The following is a 23,672-nucleotide window of genomic DNA, read 5'->3' as shown; positions in this document are numbered from 1 at the left end:
ATATATATATATATATATATATATATATATATAAGATGTCACATAGCACCACGTAAACAAACATGCGCGAAACATTCGCGAAACATTCGCATTTCTATCCAGAACAATCGCGGAAAATACATCCATAAAGAATGTGTATCGCACGCACATAACATATAAACAGAAAATATAATAATACACCAAGATATGTGGAAGTGGCGAACTCTCTTACGGAAGTCGCTGCGTCTACAAAGTTTCCCCTTTTCATCCTGTCGACCGTTTCATCGCTGCTATCCTGGTAAAGAAGTTATTGCGCAGTGGTAACTAAAAGAGGTAACTATATATAGTCACGGCGCAGTCGCGACGTTAGACCTTCTGCGCTCGACTTTTTGTGCGATGCCGTCAGTAGCTGATGAGCTTTCGCGAGCTTCGAGGATGCAAGGAACACCTATATCTTGGAAATCGAATCACGTCGCGGCCGTCCATGATTACAAGAAGGACGTGCAGCTGAGCATTCAGCTAAATCGTTGGTTACTGAAGCCGATTGGTGTCTGGCCGCAATCAGCCGATATTTCGTGGGTAGAAAAATTTGTGTACGCCCTGGTGAACATAATCTGCACCAGTATGATCGGTTTTCTCATCATCCCCTGCGTCATGCACATCGTACTCGAGAGCGAAGATATCTACTATACGGTGAAGCTCTCCGGAGCGGTGAGCTTTTGCTTGATGGCTATCGTCAAGTATTCCTCGCTCATTTGCCGCGAGAATGATATCCGCAGAGGCATCCAGCACATCGAGACTGACTGGATAGACACGCAACATTACAGCGATAGGAACATCATGATCAGAAACGCAAAATTCGGTCGTCGCCTTGTGGTGATTTGCGCGTTCTTCATGTACGGCGGTGCTGTGTTCTATTACCTCGCCATGCCGTTTAGCATGGGTAAGATCGCGGAACCCGACACAAACTTGACGTATCGGCCGCTCGTGTATCCGGTCGCTAAAGTTGTGGTTGATGCACGATATAGCCCCGTCAGCGAGATCTTCTTCTGGTTGCAATGTATGTCAGGTTTCATCGCGCATTCTATCACGACCGGTGCTTGCAGTTTGGCGGCAGTGTTCGCCATACATGCTTATGGACGTCTAGAGATTCTGATGAAATGGATTGAACATTTGGTGGATGGTCGGGAAGATTTTTGCGGCAACATGGACGACAGACTGGCGATGATTGTGCAGCAGCACGTTCGGGTCTTGCGGTGAGTCCTTTCTCAAGTGGGATCATATCGATGATTCTTAAGGAAAATTCACACCTTGGCAGAAAAGCAAGAAACAGAAATTATGCATGTAGAAAAGCTGAAAATGTCAACTATCACTTGAGCAGCAGCGCGACTGGCTCCTGCCTTTCTACTTTGTATTTTTTTAACAAGGTGTGAATTTTTCCTTATTTCAGTGTTTCTTATTATCATTATTATTATTAAGTAAATATATTTGCGATTATGATACTGTTATAAAAAAATTGCATCTCTAAATGAAGTATCTTCAACGCGATACAATGTAGCATTTGTCTTCCAGTTTTATATCGCTAACGGACAGGTTACTACGCGAAATATCTGTCGTGGAAATTGTAGGATGTACGTTAAACATGTGTTTGCTCGGATATTGTGTTATCATGGTATGCATATCGTAAAGATACTCACCGCAAAACGCAACGTTTTGTTTCAATATTAAAGATTAACGTCTGCATGATTTATGGCAACTCATGTATAATATATATGTGAAAAAACCTTTACGTTGCAGGAATGGAAAAATAAAGAGATTGCCGCTTACGTAACATACGTTATTCTGCTCATATCTCTCACATTTAACATCTTCATATTTTGTTATATTGGCGAACTTATTGCCGAACAGGTACAGTCGAAGCATACTTTTGCACCTGTGATGTAAACTTTCTATGTACAAATTAACACACAATTTAGAGTAGTTGAAAGATTGCTTCCCACTGTGAATGTACACGTAAGCTAGAAAGTAACTCTTTGGAATTATCTCTTTGAAAAGTATCTTTGAAATTATTATATTTAACGTAACATGAGAAGCAATCTTGTAAACAGTGCAAAAAGATCGGCGAGGTGTCGTACATGATCGATTGGCATCGACTATCGGGAAAGAAGGGTCTCGCTCTCGTACTAATAATCACAATGTCCAATTCGTCAGTCAAACTTACCGCCGGAAATCTCTTTGAGTTGTCTCTCAGTACTTTTGGTGACGTAAGTATCGCAATGACTGGATTATTAAGTGTGTTAACAACCGAATGATTTACGTATCATCCTTCCAACCAATAGGTGGTTAAGACATCTGTCGCCTACCTGAACATGTTACGCACATTAACTTCGTAAAGTATTTTCGTAATGTGCAAATTAGATAGCATAGATATTATAGCATAGATATTATAGCATTGATCAATACATTAATTAATTACTAATAAATATCAATTAGTTAGTTGCCCTCATGTCGAGTAAAAGTTAAAGAAAGGAGATATACCTTTGAGAGAGTAGTGATTTAATAAATAAAAAACATAAATATTTATAAAAAATGATTACTTAAGGTATTCGACGCGCATTTGTCATGATGTTCTATAACATTTTTAAGCACCACACACTATATCACGCGATAAAAAATTATGGAGTGCAAATTGAGTAAAAAAAGACTTATTTTTCTACTTTGCGAAATGTAGTATAAATTTTCCGAATAACAGTCAGAATTGTTTCCTCTTCAAGTAACTAAGTAACAGTATTGAAATTACATAACAATAACCATAGATTAATCAGCAACATACTCCCGTATGTAAGACGATTAATTGTTTCTTATGTAACAGGATTTTAAGAAAATTTTAAGTACATACATTTTAACGTGTATAAAGTAATACGATTATATTTATTGTATTTTTAGTAATTAATATATTTCCTATGATAAATGGATAATTCAATTTTACTTTTTCCATTTACAATAAATATAACAAAAATTATAAAATATTAGTATTGCAGTTGCACTGTATTTTTTTATCGATTTAAATTGCTTGTTTAAGAATAAATGCTCAGTTATTTATTAGTCAATGAAAATATATTAATGTATTAAAGACATTATATATTATATACTCATTTTATACGATATGTTAAAGATTTAGTATGCATTGCATTATGCGGGGAACTGAGGTGCAAAGTATGGCTGCTGAGCATACAGCTTAAGTTTCAAGCTCAAGTCCAGTTCAAATCCACCTTTGATGTGCGATTGCTGTTCTCTCTATATGTACTGAAAATAAATAGCTATATCTGTACATGTTTATTACAAATATTATTAAATAGTATTAGTGTTTTTTTCGGAATTTTCGGAATTTACGACAGAAAATTGATCAAAGATTCTGTAATTATAAAATAATACAGCAGAAATATGTCATGTCCTGTATACTTGGCCTTTTTTTATGTTATTTATTAAAATTCTCTTCGCATAAATATATAATAATTATCCTGTATACTTGGCCTCTTTTTATGTTATTTATTAAAATTCTCTTCGCATAAATATATAATAATTTTTGTAACGAACATTTAATAAAATAAATATTTTATGAAAGCAAAGACACACTTGGCACATCTCTAATATCTTCTTTAGATAAATATGATAAATATATTTATATATATACGTAGGTACAAACTCGTGTATATGTGTGCAGAATGTTACATAATACTACGCAAACAACAAATACTCGCGATCCTTCCAGAACAATCACGGAAGATACATTCATAAAGAATGTGTACCGCGCGCTCATAATTTATGGACTGAAAATAATGCACCAGGCATATGGAGATATGTGGAAGCGGAGAACCCTCCTACGGAAGTCACTACGTTTATAAAGTTCCCCCTCTATGTCCTGACGATCGCTTCATCGCCCTTTCCTGGTAAAAAAGTTATTGCGGAATAATAACAGGAAAAGTCTAGTCACGGCACAATCGCATTGTTAGACTTTCTGCGCCTGAGCTTTTGTAAGATACCGTCAGTAGCTGACGAGCTTTCGCGAGCTTCGAGGCTGCAGGGAATACCTGTATTTCGAAAGTTCAGTTCCATCGCGGCCGTTCATGATTACAAGGAGAACGTGTAGCTGAACATTCAGCTGAATCGTTGAATTGATGCCTAACGTCAATTTTTTTATAGCTTTCGTAAGAAAAATCGGACAGAAAAATCTGTATACACGTTAGTGAATATAAACTGCACCAGTATGATCGGCTTTCCCTTTATTCGCTGCGCCATGTACGTCTTCTTCCATGATTTTCTGGTTGTAATGTGCGTCAAAAGTCTTTGTCGTCCATTCCATCACGATCGGTGCTTACAGTTTTAGGATCAAACAGATCCACCAGTCATGCATGTAAACAGCTCATATCACGATGACATCAGACGCATCGTATATGTGATACAAGATGTCTTGAATCTAATCAGTGTGTAGCCGTCACAGTGTGTAGTCAGTCCGTTCAATGTCAAGCTCGTTTGACGAGATTGCTCAGGGTGCTATGTCAGACTCTGCTCTATTTCATCTTTGTCCCGGGGGTTTAAAATATTTTTCAACGATTCGAACGTCCGTCGTCGGTTCAAAATGATCAAACCCATTTGCAATTGTCTGATGATTGTTTCGAAGCATATGCTGCTGATTTGTCAAAATGACAAGATTAAGATCTGCATAAGGATTAACAGGTTATATAATAACTGGCGTAGCCAGAAAAAAGTTTCGGGAGGGGCTATACTTTTTATTTTTGACCAGCAAAAAAGTCATTCGAAAAAATTTTTCTGACACTTAGCGTAACCCAGAAAATTAATTTCGGGGGGCTGCAGTCCCCTCCTGGCTATGCCACTGTAATAAGTTATTGTGATTATATAGATCATATTATGCGCAAAGGATTCTTATAACGTGGTATTTATTGCGAGAATAAAGAAAAGATTATTATAATTTAAGTATTCTCTAAAATTTAAATATTTTCAATAATATCATTTAGTTTTTTAGGTAAAGTAGAAGATATTTTGCAGTATATACAGGGTGTTTCTTAACCTCCGCCCACGAAGACCGTAGCGTTATTCCTTATGGAAAATTGAATCGAAAAGTTCTGAGCCATTTTTGTATTTGATGCTTAACGAAGTAGATATTCTTTAATAAATTCCAGCAAATCTGCGTCATTCTTTAGAAGTATACACGTCTGTGAGCTGCGCGCCTGGTAGTATGCGTGAATGCAGCGGCGGAACCAGGCGGCTCATAGCGTGTATACTTCTAAAGGACGGCGCGGATTTGCTGGAATTTATTAAAGAATATCTGCTTCGTTAAACATCAAAAACATCAAAAACAAAAATGTTTCAAGACTTTTCGATTTAATTTTTCATAAGGAATAACGCTATGTGCTTCGTGGGCTGAGGTTAAGAAACACCATGTATGTCTGGTAGAAGTAGTCGGGTTCATGTTCATATTGTGTCTTCTTGGATACTACGTAATAATGATATATGAGATGATGATACTTCAAATAAGTATATAAAATAAACGGCAAGTATACGACTGACAGCGCGGAGGAAAGTGCAAAAGAAAAATATCTCTGATTATAGCAATCACAAATCAGTGTAGTAATATTTACTATAAATATACTCAGAATATATACTATAAATATATTCAGATTGGAGCGACCAAATATCGCATTATTGCAACGTCAGTAATTCAACAATTGTTCTGTAATTACAGCAATCACATAATTAGTTTCGTATTTTACTATTGAACCTGGTTGGCACAACCAGATTTATGTGTGAGCTAACCATAATATTTTTTCTCTGTATAGTAAAGTACACTAGACACGATTGTATTTATATAAATCGTAGATATCAATTTTAGAAACTCTTGTACAGTGCCATGATCCTTCTCTTTGCACGTTATCGACACTGAAAACTTATCATGGACAATATGGTACGTTGAATTCACAATCCCTTTCGTGTGCGCCCTGTTATTACACGCAGTTGTTTTATGCACGCAAGCGCACCGCACAACACCGTACTTAAGCCCACCTATTATCACATACATCTGTTCAGTCATGCTCGTGCTTCTATTACTGTTCGACCATCTGCTATCCTTAAACTCGAAATGCAGGAACTCTGTTAACGAAAATAATAGGAACTTTAACGAAACTAAAAAGATAAAAAGCAAGCTAAACGCAAAGTTTATGGTCGATTTATGTAGTCGTCATGCGTAAAATTTCGATTTAAAAAACGTTAAAATTGTATAATGTATCGAAGCGTGAAACACTCGTCAGCAACGATCTGGATAAGCAGACAGGAGAACAACTTAAACTACGCGATACAAGTGACCCGTGTTATTCTGCAAATGATCGTTTATAACTAACTTCCGAAGTCGCTTTTAACATAGAGAGAATTGCAGTTCGTTTGCTGAAAGATCGTTCTCGTGTTACCTACTATTCGCGTTCATCCTGATGTCTGCTGCTGGTATTCTTGAAGGAACGTGACTTGAAGCAGAAAGTTACGTTGTCCAAAGAAAGGATGTGCTGGAAGTTCGCGATTCTTTCCGTTGCCTTCATATATATTGGTGGATTAGTTTACCGTACGATCGTACCGCTCTCGTGTGTCATGAGGGAAAGTAAGCAGCAAAAATAAGTTTCCTCGTTGTTTCGTAGTATTTTTGGCTAAAAAAGATATGTAGAGTAAGATATTTTGCATTGATATTTCACTTTATTATTGTAATAAACATAAAAGATAAAACTAACATTATATAACTCTTTAAGAATATACAATATATATATATTAACTATTCGTTCTCTCACCTCAAAATAATATTAACAACATTCATAACTAAATTGTTATAAAAGTATTATTAAAGTAAACTTAACTAAAACTTCAATAAAATAAAACTTAAATAAACTTAAATGAAACTAATTACAGGATTACAGGATGGACAAAAAACAATGGATTATTAATATTGGTAGGGATAAATTCGACTTCTCCAAAATATATTTTATATACAAGGTAAGCTTTATTAATAATACTTTATATTCTTAGTTTTTCATTTATATATTAACAAACTATACTAATATACAACAGACATATTAGACTATATTAATATACAATATACATTTTCCATTAGAGATGTGGTAAAAGCCACGCAGTTCCAACAATTTTTTTGGAAAATAAATTAAATAAAAATATAAATAGTGCCTCTTTAGATGCAAATAACATTGGTTCTGCTTGTTCACATTTAAGTTTTAAATAAAATATATGCTATATTTTTTAATAAGAAGTACATTGTTAAAAATACACACATTTATAGTAAGTTTGCAATGAATGATAAGATTGTTTTATTTTAGACTGAAGTTCATATCCACACAGCAGGAATGTTCCAAATATCATGAGGATATTTTGAAGATATTAAAGATATTAAAGATTTTGAAGATATTAAAGATATATTTTCCAAATATATCTTTAGGATATCCCTATAATATATTTTGAATACCTCTGTTTTGTAGATATTAGCAATCCAAATACTAAAATAATTTTCCTTTTCAATAATATTTCCCTTTAATTTATATATGTATATATATATATATATATATATATATATATATATATATTCTTTAAACGGATGTACGTTTCCGCTACATTTTGGTTCGTACTGCCATTGTGAAGGAACGTAGATCTAAACCAATGAAAAGAAGTCTACGAATGGCCAAGCTCTGTATTCTAGGGACTCAAGTCCAAGCTATTTCCTCAAATTTGACGAGCAAATCTCGCTGACATCGTCTTCATTCTGTAATTTTTCGCAGGATTGGTTACCTATTCGGTGACATGAAGCGCAACTGAATTAGTCGCGTTCCTCATTATGTACGTTTGCATACATATGATTAGCCGAAATAATGGGGCCCACTTTATCTCTATGTTTCATGAGATTTTATATCATTATTATGGTTACTCTTTATAAATACTTTCTGTACGAATTTTACTTATGCACGATTGACGAATTCTAAAGTAAAAAATGAGGAGATAATATTTATTAATTGTAATTATTCTGTGTTTCTTGTTTTATAATTATACTTAATTTTAGATTAACTTTGTAGAAATGGAGAGTTAGCGATTCTACGACTACGTTAATTATTACTGCGATGTTTACATTTTTCACTTTTTTTCTATTATTACTGTCTGTCGATCAACTCCTAATGGATCAGGTACTGGGCACTGATATTTATTGTCAAATTAACCAGCAATGATGTAATAAGTTAGAAATATATCATTAAAATAAACATAATATATAATCAAAATAAACATAAATGAACGTAATATTAATTAATCGTAATATTAATTAATCGTAGAGTACAGAGATTGCATTGATGACATCCACGATGAACTGGTATCGTTCCGCATAAGAAGGCTCGCGCTTTAATCCTGATAGTGATTTCCAATATTTCAGTCAAAATCTCGACAGACAAGCTAATAGAGATATCCCTATCTAAGTTCAGTAACGTGAGTATAGAAATGTATCGTTCACGTTCTCCAGCAATGAATTAAATGTTTCTCTTGTTTTTTCGTAGATTGTCAGAACATTAGTAGTATACTTTAATTTACTCCGACAATTTATTTTATCTGTTTTTCGGTGAGATACTTTCCCGAATATGCCGATATGGTTTATTTAATATAATAAAATTATACTCGAACATTCTGATTCGCAATCGATCTTTGATACAAATGGATAATACAACAAATATTCTCTATCTCAATTTTAGTTTTCACTTTTATCAATAATATCCAACAAAAAATTACTCATTGATCAATGTCGATTCGATGTTGAAACCATCACATCAACATTAATTCGACATCGTTTCGACATCGATCGATAAGTCATTTCTTGCTGCGTAAGATATTTCGTGAGAATCTCAGAAAATCTGAATATTTTTGTGACATTTTTTTTAAGTCATCTCATTAGCTAATTTATTTTGAATAAACTATTATATGAAATTAAATACTATGGCCTAAAGTTTGTCATTCATTTTATTAACAATTTGCATATTGGCTTTGTTGTACTTGATATATTTCTATGATCTGATACAAACTGGCTCACTCGTAAAAGTGCTGAAGGGTATTCTGCGCGAATCGATCTTATTCTGTAATTATCCCCGATCTGCAAAAAATGACAACCGCACATGCAATCAAACTTTTACCTGCACTGTGACTGAATCGTGATAAGTAAATCATTCATATAATGCAATCGGCAAGTTTTATAGTCATGTCGCCTGTCAGTTGCACTTGCGCGACCGTTTCATAAGTAAGTTTCTCTTCATAAAATTTAGTTCAATCACGTTGAATGCGATAATTGAACGCAAGATCTATGCAATCCGAATTATAAGGATATCAAATATATTGTGCAGATTCACCGAATGATTTTGGGATAGATTGGCGTGTGACCGATCTTGGGGCGCTTCTACTACTAGAAAAGACTACTGAAGAGACTCTGCAACTGTATTACTTGTTGCTGTTCTTCAATCTGACACTACGGATGCTATATATGTCACTGATTATAGACACATTCAGGGTGTTTGGCACGTTTTATTTTTATACCACGGTATCCGTCCTAGGATATTACGTGATAACGGTACGCAATAATACGAAATAATATTTCGCAATCCGATGAAAAATTTTTCATGCATAATTTTGCAAAAATGCTTATACAAAATTATGCAAAATTATATATGAAATTTGTCCATATATAATTATACATAATTATATCTAAATAGATAAAATTATACATAATTATGCATAATTTTCGATAATAAAAATGCCTTTTGATGCTATAAATAGTAACTTTTTTCGTTTCTTCTATGTTAAAACTTAAAGAAGGACTTACTGAGAGTTTCTCAATACACATAGAAAAAAAAAAATTACTTCATATATCCCTCCGTAGTTTCGAACTCGAACTGCCTCACCCGTTCCGCTTGTTAGTCCTAGTCCTAGTCTTGGTAGCCCTTATAGAAATATCATATTAAGAATCATTGATAATTACTTATTTTCAGTATTAAAAATACTGGATAATAAGTAATTATCAATAATTCTTAGTATGATATTTCTATAAGGGAGCTACTGGATCATTTTGACAATAAGAGGGTTAATAATGATTTTAATGTCTCATACGATATCTTGCTGACTTGTATTTATACAAGTACTGTTATATTTCATACAACCGCTCGTGTGAACATAGAACGGATTAAATTGAATAGAAAAGTCATGTACCATTTTGCAAAATTCGTAATAGTTGACAAGGAATGAATTATTCTCTATAAGATAATGAGCGCACGTGAATCGATAGGCCAAACTCCGTGTAAAGAAAAATGGTTTACTTCTGAAGATGACCGCTGTCGCGTGGCAACGCGCCGCTGTTCGTGTCTACGTCGCCTTATACTTTGATTATATGACATATAGATGATTCTATATATTTACATATAATTATATATAATCCTGCATATTATACATTAGTATACATAATCATACAAAGTAACAAGTTATTCGAAAATCGCACATTCTGTGTAATTATATATTATTATATCTCATTATGCATAAGTATGCATACGTTAGTATATATTTATACAATTTTATATAAGTATATATCTTCATATATAATTATATCAAGGTGACATCAGGCAACATCATACAAAATTATGTACAAAATCTTAGAAACTTACATAGAATTGCATGACGCATTATATATATATTTTTATATATTTTTGTCAAATTATATATAATTTTATATAATTATGTATGAAAAATTTTTCATCTGGATTACATGCAAATTTGCAATATATATGCCTTAGATTTTTTTATGAATATTTTTATTGAGTGTTTTTTTATGAAATAATAATGCATTTTATAGATCAGAAAGATGCAATATCTACGTTGGCGTATGCTAGTATCTTTTATCTTATTACAGCAATCTGACGTATCGACGAGTGATGTTCTCGGAAATAATTGTCGACACCTGATAAAGTTCCATCAACGAGATTTTCGGTTTCATTCATCTACTATACGGTATTGTCACCCATAACATCACGGTAGCGGCATATAGCCTAGCGGCTCTCCTCGCAATGCACATAGCTGCAGATGCACATGTTTTGGTTGAATCATCTGGTCGACGGCCGAGAGGGTGTCGATGACACTGTAGATGAGAAATTGGCGAAAATTATTCAACTGCCTGTACATATATTGAAATAAGTAAATATTGTATACATACACCTATAATTTTGACATATCAAAAGAATATATTATGCCTTTTAAAAAATGAGAAATTTCATAATAAGTACTCAGGTATACCGGTTTTTTATTTAACGTGAAAATTTTGACGTAAGGATTAAAGCATATCTATTATAATATCTTATAATAAACAAAAGTTATTAAATCTTCTGTTGCTTATTTGAATATGTTATGAACGTGTACGTATATATTATACAAGATGTTCCATTTTAAAAGATCCACATAATTCTTCAGCCAAGTATATTTAGCAAAAATGTTTCAGACAAAAGTTGTAGAGTTCAAAGAGGGATATCTGAAGGTGACCTTGAATTTGACTTTGGAGGTCATTCTGATAGTTATTCGAAAGTCAACTTTGCTTTTTGAATAGAAATATTAATTTTTTACGGAATTTTATTCTGCGTAAAGAAATTAACAATTTTTGTTTGACAAAATTTTTTATGCAACCACTATTTTCTAAGGTATTTACGGAAATATCTATAAAATTATTGGATTTAATAATTTTTTACTCAAATTCTATCAACTTTAGCGAAAAATATCAAGAGATAAAAATTATCCATTTTTTTCTCATAGAGCTCTGAGAATTTTTTCAGAATTTTTTAGTTAATTTCTTAGTATTGCATTTTCTTGCATTTTCTCAAAGTACTAAAAAGTTTATAAAAAATTCTGAAAAAATTCTCGAAGCTCTATGAGAAGAAAATAAACAATTTTTATCTCTTACCATTTTTCGGTAAAGTTGATAGAATTCGAGTAAAACATTATTGAATCCAATAATTTTGTACATATTTCCGTAAATATCTTAGAAAATAGAAGTCGTATACAAATTTTTTTCAAACAAAAGTTATTAGTTTCTTTACGTAGAATAAAATTCTGTAAGAAAAATTAAATATTTCTATTTAAAAAGCAAAGTTAACTTTAAAATAACCTTCAAAATGACCTCCAAGATCAAAGTAAAGGTCACCTTTAGATGTCCCCCTCTGAACGCGACAACTTTTGTCTGAAACATTTTTGCTGAATATACTTGACTGAAGAATTATGAGGGTGAACTTTTTTAAAATGGAACACCCTGTATATGCACAAAGAAAATATATTTTATATATTACATTTAAATATAATTTCCGAGAGAAAATACAACTAGTAGGCCACTTTGATCATATGTATCTTACGTATAAGTATTACAGGTATATTTGTACACGCGCATGTATAAAATTGTACATTACCGTATAACATATCGCATAATATAGGCGAACAGGGAAATACTCGCAATCTTTTCCGACTAGTCGCAGAAGATATTTCCAAGAACGTGAATCGTGCGCTCATAACTCACGAACAGAAAATAATGCACAAGATATGCAGAAGAGGCATATACTTTCTCTTATGGGGAAGTGGCTGCGTCTATGGCGCAGTCGCGACGTTAGACATTCCGCGTTCGAGCTCGCACGAACTCGTCAGTACCTGACGAGCTTTCGCGAGCTTCGAGGATACAGAGAACTATGTTTCGGAAATCGAATTCCGTCACGGCCGTCAATGATTTCAAGGAAGACGTGCAGCTGAGCATTCAGCTAAATCGTTGGATACTGAAACCGATTGGCGCCTGGCCGGGACCAGCCGAGATTTCGTGGGCAGAAAAATCTGTGTACACGCTGGTGAACATAATCTGCACCGGTATGATCGGCTTCCTCTTCTTCCCCTGCGCCATATACGTCGTACGCGAGGTCGATGACTCGTACAATATGTTGAAGTTTTCCGGACCGTTGAACTTCTGCCTGATGGCTGTCATTAAATACACCTCGCTCATTTGCCGTGAGGGCGATATCCGCAAGGGTATTCAGCATATAGAGGATGATTGGATGGACACACGATATTACAGCGATAGAGACATTATGATCAAAAACGCAAAATTCGGCCGTCGTCTCGTGACGATTTGCGCGTTTTTTATGTACTCCGGTGCTGTGTTTTATTATCTCGCCATGCCGTTTAGCAACGGTAAAATAACAGAACTCGACGGAAACCTAACGTATCGGCCGCTTGTGTACCCGGTCGCCCGAAATGTCATCGACGCACGATACAGTCCAGTCAGTGAAATCTTCTTCTGGTTGCAATGTGTATCAGGCTTTATCGTCCATTCCATCACAACCGGTGCTTGCAGTTTGGCAGCGGTGTTCGCTATGCACGCTCATGGACGTCTGGAGATTCTGATGAAATGGATTGAGCATTTGGTAGACGGTCGGGAAGATTTTTACGATAGCGTGGATGAGAGACTAGCGATGATTGTGGAACAGCACGTTCGGGTCTTACGGTGAGTGCTTTCTCAACTGGGATTTTTGTGTCGGTGATTCTTTGAGGAGAATTCAGACGTTAGCAGAAAACAGAAAAGCGAAAGTCAATTGAAATTTGCGCTGCTGGGAAGGCAGAAACTATTGATTACCATCTGAGTACTAATACGAGTTTTGATACGAGTTTCTGTTTTTTTGCTCAATATTTTTCTGTTTTGGTATGAATTTTCTCTTATTTATGGTGTGTTTGTTATAATTAAGTATTAATTTTGCTTGCGATTACTGTTCTAAAGAAATTGCATGTTTGGGTCAAGTATCTTCTACGCGATACAATGTGGCACTTGTCTTTCAGTTTCGTATCGCTAACGGACAGAGTACTGCGCGAAATATCTGTCGTGGAAATTGTAGGATGTACGTTAAGCATGTGTGTTCTCGGATTTTATGTTATCAGGGTATGCATATCGTACAAAAAGTACTTACCGCAAAGCGCAACGTTTTGTTTCAAGTAATTTTGGATATCGACATATGCACAGTTCACGGCAACTCATGTGTAATAGATATTTGAAATAAAAGAATCTTTACGTTACAGGAATGGGAAAATAAAGAGATTGCCGCTTATGTAACATACATTATTCTGCTCACATCTCTCACGTTCAATATTTTCATATTTTGTTACATTGGCGAACTTATTGCCAAACAGGTATAGTGTTCACAGTTGAAGCGTTCTTCTGCACATCTGATATAAACTTTTTATGTATAAATTAACCCATTGTAATATCTTAGATTAGTTAAAAAATTGTTTCCTGCTTTAGATACTCGCACAAGCTAGAAAATAACTTTTGTCTTTGGAATTATTATATGACGTAATCGAAATAATGAAAACTATCTTGTAAACAGTGCAAAAAGATCGGCGAAGTGTCGTACATGATCGATTGGCATCGACTATCGGGAAAGAAGGGTCTCGCTCTCATATTGATAATCACAATGTCCAATTCGTCCGTCAAACTTACCGCTGGAAATCTGTTCGAGTTGTCTCTCAGTACTTTTGGTGATGTAAGTATCACAATGACTGGATTATTAAATATGTTAACAATGATTTACGTGTCATCCTTCCAACCAACAGGTGGTTAAGACATCTGTCGGCTACTTGAACATGTTACGCACATTAACTTCGTAAAGTATCTTCGTAATGTGCAAATTATAGCATAGATCAATACATTAATTAATTACTAATAAATATCAATTAGTTAGTTGCCCTTATGTCGAGTGAAAGTTAGAAAAAGGTGAGATTTGATGGAGGTAGTAGAAATTTAATAAATAGAAAACTTGAATGTTTATATAAAGTGAAATCCGACGCGCATTTATCGTAACGTATAAAACATTTTCAAACGCCTCGCATTTTATCGCGCGATACGAAATTAAATGATGCGAATTTAGAAACAACTCGCTTTTTCACTTGAACGAAATAAAGTGTTCTGACTGACGGTCAAAACTGTTTTCTTCTCATGTAACACGTAAACAACAATATTAAGATTACGCAATAACCATAGATTAATATTCCCAGCAATATTCTCCCTTACGTGCGTCTCGCACGTACCTATTATTAATATCCCTTCATTGTAAAGAATTGCTGCGGTTTCTTCTCGACCAGAACTATACTTCTTGGAAAAAATTAGAAAAGCGCAAGCGCCGAGAAAACGATCTGCTGTCCTCCGTCGTGACATTGTCGTTCAATAGTCAGCAGACGTTCGAGTCGCGACTATGTCGCACTCTTTCCGTGTATCTCCCACGTACAACGTTACGCACGAGCAGGACAGCGAGTACAGCATCCAGCTAAATCGCTGGTTCCTGAAGCCGATCGGTGCTTGGCCAAACAGTGCCAATAAACCAGTCAGCATTACAGAGAAATTGCTGTACCGCTGTATCCAGTTCATCTGCCATTCTCTGATCGCCTTCACTATAGTGCCATGCGTGCTGTACATCATATTCGAGCCGAACGTGCATTTGAAACTGAAAGCTTTCGGTCCGATGATACACTGGCTAATGGGTGGCGTAAATTACTGTTCGCTGCTGTTGCGTGGATACGAGATACGCAAGTGTGTGGACCACATGAGGACCGATTGGCGGCACGTGAACAGTGCGTACGATCGGGAACTAATGTTGAAGAACGCCAAATTTGGACGATTTGTGTCCGCCTTTTGCGCGATTTTCATGCAGGGTGGTGTTTGCTCCTACAGTATCATCACTAGTTTCACGCCGGCAATCGTGCAGATCGGCAATGTCACTATCACGATGCACCAACTGCCGTGTCCGTTCTACACGGAGCTGGTGGACGCTAGATTCAGTCCGACGAACGAGATTGTACTTGTTCTCCAACTTCTCTCGACCATCATCGTGAACACCGTCACGGTGGGTGCGTGCAGTCTCGCCGCGGTCTTCGCCATGCACGCCTGCGGCCAGCTGAACATCCTGATGGTGAGATTGGATGAGCTCGTCGATGTGTCGTCGATAAAGAGCGAGCATAAGACCACGCGCCGGAAGCTGACTGCCATCGTGGAGCATCACCTACGTACGTTGAGGTAGTGTACTTGTACGTTGGAGCGCAAACGTTGAAATTATTATATTATTCGGTAAAAATAAGTACGTGGAAATATTTAAATTCGATTCCGTACCACGTTTGTGCAAAACAGCTCTTTTCATTTTTATGATTTAATTTTTTCCCAATAATCGTGATAGAGCCGAGTTGTCAAGAAGAGTTAATGTATAAAAATATGATTGCAAGAGAGGGCTTCATGTTAGCTCTATCTTGTAAAATAGTTTTATCACGTTTTAATTTCAGTTTTGTGTCGCAAATAGAAACGGTTATGCATCAGATATGTCTCGTCGAGCTAATGGGATGCACGACAGACATGTGCATGCTCGGATATTATACGATTACGGTATGCTAAAATTTTGTACCAAGGATCAACAGTGGCTGCAAAATCCAAATTTCGCGAGTTTTTTAAATTACACAAGTATCTCTTTAACATATGATATCGAAATCGTTCCGTGCATATGTGGGTAATCTTCTGACGAGTCTCCTTTCCTGATATATTTTATTCCCACACATGTGTATTCTATTTACAGGAATGGAAACTACACGACACGAAAAATTTACTCACGTACTTCACTATATTTATAGCCATGTCATGCAACATTTTTATATTTTGCTACATCGCTGAAATTCTCACGGATCAGGTAGTCGCATTGTATATTAGTTATTTCTTATTTATACAATATTCTTAAATAAAATTTTTATAATAGAAATATATTCATCAAATCAGCCTTTATATAGTGTCAAAAAGTAGGCGATGTGACATACATGACAAATTGGTACCAATTGCATCATAAAATCGCGATAGATTTGATCCTAATAATATCAAGATCAAACGCCGTTATTAAAATAACAGCCGGGAAAATGATTCAACTGTCTATTGCAACATTTGGAGATGTAAGTCTGCCCGATAAAATATATTATATTAACACTTTTATAAGCAAATTTGTGCAATGATAAGTTTGTGTCTACAGTCCCTCTTAATTTCTGTAGTAAATTTTTTTCTATCTCACACATTATCGTTAAATATTCTAATTACCAACGAAAAAATTATGTTGCTAGAAATTTTCAAGTGCTAATACATATTTAAAGTTTTAGAAAAAATTGTTATAACAGATTTACAAAACTATTAATATAGGTCTGTCAATTGTGATTATTTCAGGTGATGAAAACAGCGTTTGCATATTTAAATATACTCAGAACAGTAGCAACATAACAAAAACTAAATATATATGCTGAATTCAAAAGTTGCCGAAAACAGATTAAATGTAAATTCATTTGACTTACTAATAATCAATATAGTGATACAGCTGATCCTCGTCAAACTAATTAGCGTATTCCTTACCCTCTCGACAATTTCATTACACAATGTAGTTATTTTATATTTTATATCAATAATGACGTACACGTGTAACTTTGATGCGTGTAATTAAAAGGAATATATCTTCCAATATATATAAGAAATTTTGAAGAACGAAGAACGTCGTATATCCATCTGTCACAGCTAACAAATGCAACAAGAAGTAATAACAATCGCCAATTTTACAATAAAATCACTGACTTATAGAGTTATCAAACATAACAATTCTTAGATGTGACTGACTTTATTGCTCGTATGTCGTACGGTACACTATGATGCGATGCAACAAGTTGGAGAAGCTATAGGTATCGATTGCGTTCTCAGCCTGACGATAGAGTAATTTCCTCTCTTTCTTCGAAATGTCCGCGCAAGCGTTACCGTATCTATTGCTTAGAGGAGAAGCATACGAGTAGTAGCGATCAGTATCCTAAAAGCGTCTCTTCTCGATGAACCATGGAGCGCGCTTCTCGCGAGTCCACGCTCGATCTCTATAGACGAGACAACGACTACAGTCTTCAATTGAATCGTTGGGTTTTGAAACAGATAGGTGCTTGGCCCGAAGGGCCGACGAATTCATTCGGCAAAAACACACTGAAGAAGGTCTTGAGATTCATGTGTCATTCTTTAATAGTTTTCACCGTGGTACCCACTATATTGTATATATTGTTCGAAGAGAAAGATTTTCGCTTCAAATTGAAGGCAGTAGGACCAGCGAGTCATTGTCTCATGGGCGAAATCAATTACTGTTCACTCTTGCATCACAACAAACGAATGCGTAAATCCATCGAGCATATGGAGACAGACTGGCGAATGGCGGGAAGAGAGCATGATCGAACAATAATGTTGAAGAACGCCCGGATAGGACGAATCATAGCAGGTGTTTGTGCGCTGATCATGCAAGGTGGTGTGTTATGTTACAACTTAGCAAGAGGACTATCACCAATAAACGTGGTGATAGGTAATGAGACCGTGACAATAGGTCGCTTACCGTGCCCGTCATACAACAAGATCGTGGATACCAGATTCAGTCCGGTGTACGAGGTTGTGCTTGCGCTGCAATGCCTCTCGACTTTCGTAGTGAACAATGTCACAGTCGGTGCGTGTGGTCTTGCCGCAGTTTTCGCGATGCACGCCTGCGGTCAGCTCAGCGTAGTGATGTCGCATCTCGAAGAACTCGTTGACGAAAAACGAGACAAGCTTCAGTTAAGATTGGCGAATATTATAGAGCGGCATCTACGAGTATTGAGGTAAGATAAGTTGTGTGTTCTATACAGATAAATTCTATACAGACAATTTTTATAATAATGATCAATGGACTGATATAGTCGCATTTTACCAATTTGAACATTTCAATAATCTTTATTTAAATGTCTCTTTTGTAGCATGCAATTTTTTAATTATGTTAAAAACACGGAACTGTAAGAAAAACGTTAAAAAAATTTTATTCTTGCTTTCTTGCAAACTCTTAATGTTTTACAAATGTAACAAATGTCATAATTCAACAAAAATAACAAATTATATATAATTTGTTATATTATAATTATTGTATTTATGACGTACTTCTGTACAGACAACTCTGTACTTCTGTACAGAGTTTAATTATGAATGTTGCAGCTATTTTTATCTGAATTACAGGTTTCTCTCGCGTATGGAGACTATAATGCGTCAGATATGTTTTGTGGAGTTAGTCGGATGTACGTTCAATTTGTGCATGCTAGGATATTATACCATTACGGTACGCTTAAAAACTTGAAAAGGTGAATATGTAATAAAAAATCTTTGTTATTTCGATTTTTATTTTGAATTCTATCAAGTTACGTACCTTTTAGGAATGGCAAGAAGAAAGTGCGAACACTATAATAACATATATCATGATCCTCACAGCAATGATGTTCAATATTTTCATATTTTGTTTCATCGGTGAACTTGTAACGGAACAGGTAGTCGTTTTCACTTTGATAGTTCTTTCGTCAATTTATAGTTCTCTCTAATTAATATATTTTTGGCTTATGAATTTTATTTCGCATATTTTTGGCTTATGAATTTTATTTCGCAACAGTGTAAAAAAGTCGGTGAGGCAGCTTATATGACAAACTGGTATCATTTGCCGCATAAAACTGCTCTCGGTCTAATTTTAATAATTTTACGGTCAAGTATCGCTATTAAAATTACAGCTGGAAAAATATTTCATATGTCAATCCCAACTTTCGGCGTTGTGAGTATATAAAAATTTTTAATTTGTTACAATTATACTATAAATAAATTATAAATATTTATTTATTGTGTATTTTTTTTACTAATGATATTCAAACCCTTATAAGTGTATGAATAAAATGTAACAAAGAATTATATCATTACGTGCACGGTATTCTATGATCTGAATTAATTACTGAAATTAAACATTTCAGGTGATTAAAACATCTGTTGCTTATTTAAATATGCTTCGAACATTGACCATGTAAATATAACAAAAAGTGGTTACGCTATATATTTTAAATAGACGTTCTTTAAAATAAAATTTCTCGTATAATAAATATTTTACGTAAAAAAATGTGATTTATATGTAAACCCACAATAATATGTGTGTCAAAGACGATTTTTTAAATAGTTCTACAAAAAACTAGGAAAGAAATAATCATAAAATTTATATTACTCATACTTTCCATGTATGAGTAAATATTCGAATGCAACATACGGTATTTTACATTGCTTTATAGATAAAAAAACGTTTGCCATTATCCACTCGCGAATAATATCTGCGCGAAAAATATTTGCGCGGGAAAACCAAGTACTTACGCATATAATTTATAAACGCCGGCCGACTGACACACTACGCGAGGAAAAGTCGAACTCCCTTGCGGAAGTCAATATGACTATAAAATGCACCCTCCGTTTCCTGACATGACTGATAGACTGATCATTCTTCTTCGCCAAGGGCAGCTAGTTACGCAAGCGCGCGACATATCCTCAAGGCTTCCTTTCATGCAAACCTTTCAGTTGCTATCAAGCTTCCGTTTCTCGATAATGCACATACTACAATTAAAAAAGTCGCAATCCATCGTAATCGTGTACGATCACGAGAAAGATATACAGCTGAGCATCCAGTTGAATCGATAGATATTGAAGTCGATCGATGCCTGAACGAAGTCGGCCGAATCCTTTTAAATAAACCGATGCATTCATGTACTGGTGAACGTCTTCTACGCCTGTCTGGTCAGCTTCATCTTCGTACCGTGTGCCTTCCACGTCTTCGATGTTGAGGACATACGAGACCTTGAAGTTCACTGGATTATTGAGTTTCTGCATGATGGTCATCGATTAAGTATTACTCGTTGATCCTTCGCAAGTGTACCGATTACATGATTGATTGGATGAACACCACACTGGAAGATACCACGGCGACCACGCGATCATGATCAGGAACGCGAAGTTTAACCGTAGCCTCATAGTCATCAGTGCATTTTTCTTGTACGATGATGCCGTCTTCTATCATATCGCCATGCCGATCAGCAAGATCACGGAGGAAAACGGGAACTTAACGTACAGACCACTAGTGTATTCGGTCGTTCGACCGATCGACGTCAAAATCCCGTCGACGAGATTTTCTTTTGCATTCATTGTATGACGGATTTCTTCACACAAGCCGTCACTGCATCCACCAGCAGCTTAGCAGCCGTTTTCGCGATACACGCCTATGGCTTGGAGATTCTAATGCAGCGGATCGTGCACCTGATGAATGGATGAGAAGATAATATATAATAATGATGATAAGAGTTGACCATAATTGTGGAGCAACATGTACGTATTATTTAGGGAGTTTTTCTTTCTATTATAGAACAATAATGATTCTAATCTTTATGTGAAAAGTTGGTTATTAATTTTTCATCTTAATAGTATAATTAAAAGATATTGTCAAAAAATATTAATTATTTTACGACTTTCATTGCTCTACGAGAGAACAATGTGATCAATTAAGTAATTAAATTAGAATGTCAATTTCACTTGTGAAAGTTTTATTTGTAAACTTAATTTTCTGATCATTTTTAGCGATAATTGTAGTTTTGTATCGCCAAAGATTCTGCAGCAGGAGTAATTGATTGTTTATATTGATTGCAATGTTCAATTTGTCGATCAAATTTATCACCGTAAATCTCGTCGAATTATCTTTCAGCAGTTTTAGTGATGTAAGTATAATATTATGAATATATTATGAATATAAATTATTCGCTATATAATTTAATTTTTCTTTAGACTCGTATATAAATCGTTTGACTTAAGCGTTGTTCATTACACAAATAAGTTAAAATATCGATCGTCTATTTGAGCATGTTACGTACACTAAAAACTTGAGCTCAAATTGAGTTTAAATTTCACCTTTGATTTGCGATTTCTAAACAAAATAAATTATTAGATTTATTACGTATGTTTATTACAAATATTACTGAATATTATTACTTCTTCGGTATTCTCAATAATTTATGACTCTAAATAGAATTGGTTAATTCTGTAGTTCAAAAACAATGCAGCGGAAGCGTAGGATGTCCTGTATACTTGGTCGTTTTTGTGATTTAACGACTTTTTTATAATATTGTTTTAAATTTTTGTAAAGGTTGTTGTATTTCTTCTCAATGCTATTTATTAAAGTTTTTTTCACATAATTATATTTTTTGTAACAACTTCTTTTACGAACATTATTAATTTTATTTTAGAGAAAGAGACATACTTGGCGCTTCCTTTACATCTCTGATTTCACTTTTAACTGAATTTCACGTTTTTTAAAAGTTAATTTTTTTTTAAGAAAAACATTATTAAAGTAAAGTTTTATCAAAAATTATATTTTTGTAACTATTTTTTAATGAATACTGTTAGAATACATTTTTTTTAAAGAGAAAAAGACATTATTGGTACTTTATCATATCACTGATATCCTTCTCAAATAAATTTCACATATTTTTTAATATATAATGCAAAAAAGACGACGACGACAACGTATTGAAATGATATAAATTTGACGAAAAAATACGTCAATAAGTTCATACTATCTATATACTTGGCTCAAGACGCTATAGCGTCACTCGATTTCTATAAAAAATAATTAATTTGTTAATTAAGCGAGTTTATTAGAATTCGGCATACATATATACATACATACAAATATATATACAGGATGTCCGGTAACTGATTGAGCAGGTACAAGTAGAACAGGTCAAAATAATCATAAAATATATACCATTTCTCAATATTTATTCCGTAATTAATTAAAATGTATAAACGAATGAACTCACGAGAAGCGATAGGACAAGCTCTGTGTATAAAAGAAATGGCTTACCTTTTAGCAACGATGAGTAACAGCTGATTTCGAGGCGGAGTAACAAGCGATATGTATACGTTACTCTCAAAATCAGCTGTTTACTCATTGCTAAAAAGTAAGCCATTTCTTTTACACACAGAGTCTGTCCTATCGCTTCTCGTGAGTTCATTCGTTTATACATTTTAATTAATTACGGAATAAATATTGTGAAAATTTCAAAGTGGTATATAACTTTTATGATTATTTTGACCCGTTCTACCTGTACACGGCGGTTGCTCGATCAGTTACCGAACACTCTATATATAAATATATATATATATATATATATATATATATATATATATATATATATACAGGGTGTTTTTTTAACTTAAGACTGCTAAATATCTCGAAAAATAAGCATTGTACGACAAAAATGTCCCAAATAAACCCTCAATAGTTTGGAGGACGCAATTCAATCCCACAAAAATTATCCACCTCCCGCCCCCCCCCCCCTGGGGATGGGGCGGGGGGGAACTTTGAAATCTTAAATGGGAACCCCTACTTTTTATTACAGATTCGGATTCTACATCCAAAAACACGTAACTTTTGTCTGAACTTTTTTTTTCTATTTCTGATAGATGGCGCTGCATTCGGCGAAAATTGGGTAACCTGAAATTGAAATAACTCGACTATAATAGTGCTATTTATCGAGACTCGTCCTACACAGTTTGAAAGTTTGTGTTCCACTTTGCGTTACTTATAAGTTATGTTATTTTAATACTACGAAATGTTAAATATTTATTCAACACGAAATATTCAAATAACATAATCATATTACTTAGATATGTTAAGAATTTT

The 23,672-nt window shown here is 34.6% G+C and overlaps 3 protein-coding genes, 1 long non-coding RNA gene and 1 pseudogene across 4 annotated transcripts; all 5 read left to right on the top strand.

The window, feature by feature from the left end:
- The first annotated feature begins 396 nt into the window (after positions 1–396).
- Positions 397–15,155, top strand: LOC116843429. The gene is given in 10 exon segments (XM_032813818.1): positions 397–1,235; positions 1,552–1,651; positions 1,777–1,887; positions 2,088–2,259; positions 2,262–2,318; positions 12,745–13,591; positions 13,921–14,020; positions 14,158–14,268; positions 14,466–14,621; positions 14,692–15,155. Coding segments are annotated over 10 exon segments (2,529 nt in total). The 5' UTR covers positions 397–414; the 3' UTR covers positions 14,746–15,155.
- On the top strand, positions 7,658–11,537 carry LOC116843383. The gene is made up of 4 exons (XR_004377876.1): positions 7,658–8,225; positions 8,370–8,520; positions 9,423–9,646; positions 10,976–11,537. It is a non-coding gene; the product is annotated as an uncharacterized LOC116843383 (long non-coding RNA).
- A 110-nt stretch (positions 15,156–15,265) lies between the features above and the next one.
- LOC116843382 (odorant receptor 82a-like) lies at positions 15,266–17,384 on the top strand. Its single transcript, XM_032813770.1, has 5 exons — positions 15,266–16,147; positions 16,408–16,507; positions 16,695–16,805; positions 16,903–17,058; positions 17,324–17,384. The coding sequence occupies exons 1-5, from the start codon at positions 15,330–15,332 to the stop codon at positions 17,375–17,377; spliced, it is 1,239 nt and encodes a 412-aa protein (XP_032669661.1). The 5' UTR covers positions 15,266–15,329; the 3' UTR covers positions 17,378–17,384.
- Positions 17,385–17,914: 530 nt separating this feature from the next.
- On the top strand, positions 17,915–20,013 carry LOC116843381 (odorant receptor 82a-like). The gene is made up of 4 exons (XM_032813768.1): positions 17,915–18,768; positions 19,157–19,256; positions 19,351–19,461; positions 19,581–20,013. Exons 1-4 carry the CDS (start codon positions 17,975–17,977, stop codon positions 19,746–19,748), a joined length of 1,173 nt encoding a protein of 390 aa, XP_032669659.1. The 5' UTR covers positions 17,915–17,974; the 3' UTR covers positions 19,749–20,013.
- Positions 20,014–20,520: 507 nt separating this feature from the next.
- LOC116843428 lies at positions 20,521–21,334 on the top strand (annotated as a pseudogene).
- The last annotated feature ends 2,338 nt before the right edge of the window (positions 21,335–23,672 follow it).

This window comes from Odontomachus brunneus, unplaced genomic scaffold (genome assembly GCF_010583005.1).
Source record: "Odontomachus brunneus isolate Ranch 3 - 2012 unplaced genomic scaffold, Obru_v1 Obru_scaffold_032, whole genome shotgun sequence".
NCBI lineage: Eukaryota > Metazoa > Arthropoda > Insecta > Hymenoptera > Formicidae > Odontomachus > Odontomachus brunneus.
The sequence above is the reverse complement of the archived record's forward strand: the minus strand, read 5'-3'. Positions and strand labels throughout refer to the sequence as shown.

Excerpts from the sequence above, each read along its gene's own strand:
- LOC116843382 (XM_032813770.1), top strand. The coding sequence starts at position 15,330 with ATGTCGCACTCTTTCCGTGTATCTCCCACGTACAACGTTACGCACGAG. Across the intron at positions 16,508-16,694 it reads TCGGATATTATACGATTACG|GAATGGAAACTACACGACAC; the intron begins GTATGCTAAAAT and ends TTCTATTTACAG. Across the intron at positions 17,059-17,323 it reads CTATTGCAACATTTGGAGAT|GTGATGAAAACAGCGTTTGC; the intron begins GTAAGTCTGCCC and ends TGATTATTTCAG.
- LOC116843381 (XM_032813768.1), top strand. The coding sequence starts at position 17,975 with ATGGAGCGCGCTTCTCGCGAGTCCACGCTCGATCTCTATAGACGAGAC. Across the intron at positions 18,769-19,156 it reads CGGCATCTACGAGTATTGAG|GTTTCTCTCGCGTATGGAGA; the intron begins GTAAGATAAGTT and ends TCTGAATTACAG. Across the intron at positions 19,462-19,580 it reads GTGAACTTGTAACGGAACAG|TGTAAAAAAGTCGGTGAGGC; the intron begins GTAGTCGTTTTC and ends ATTTCGCAACAG.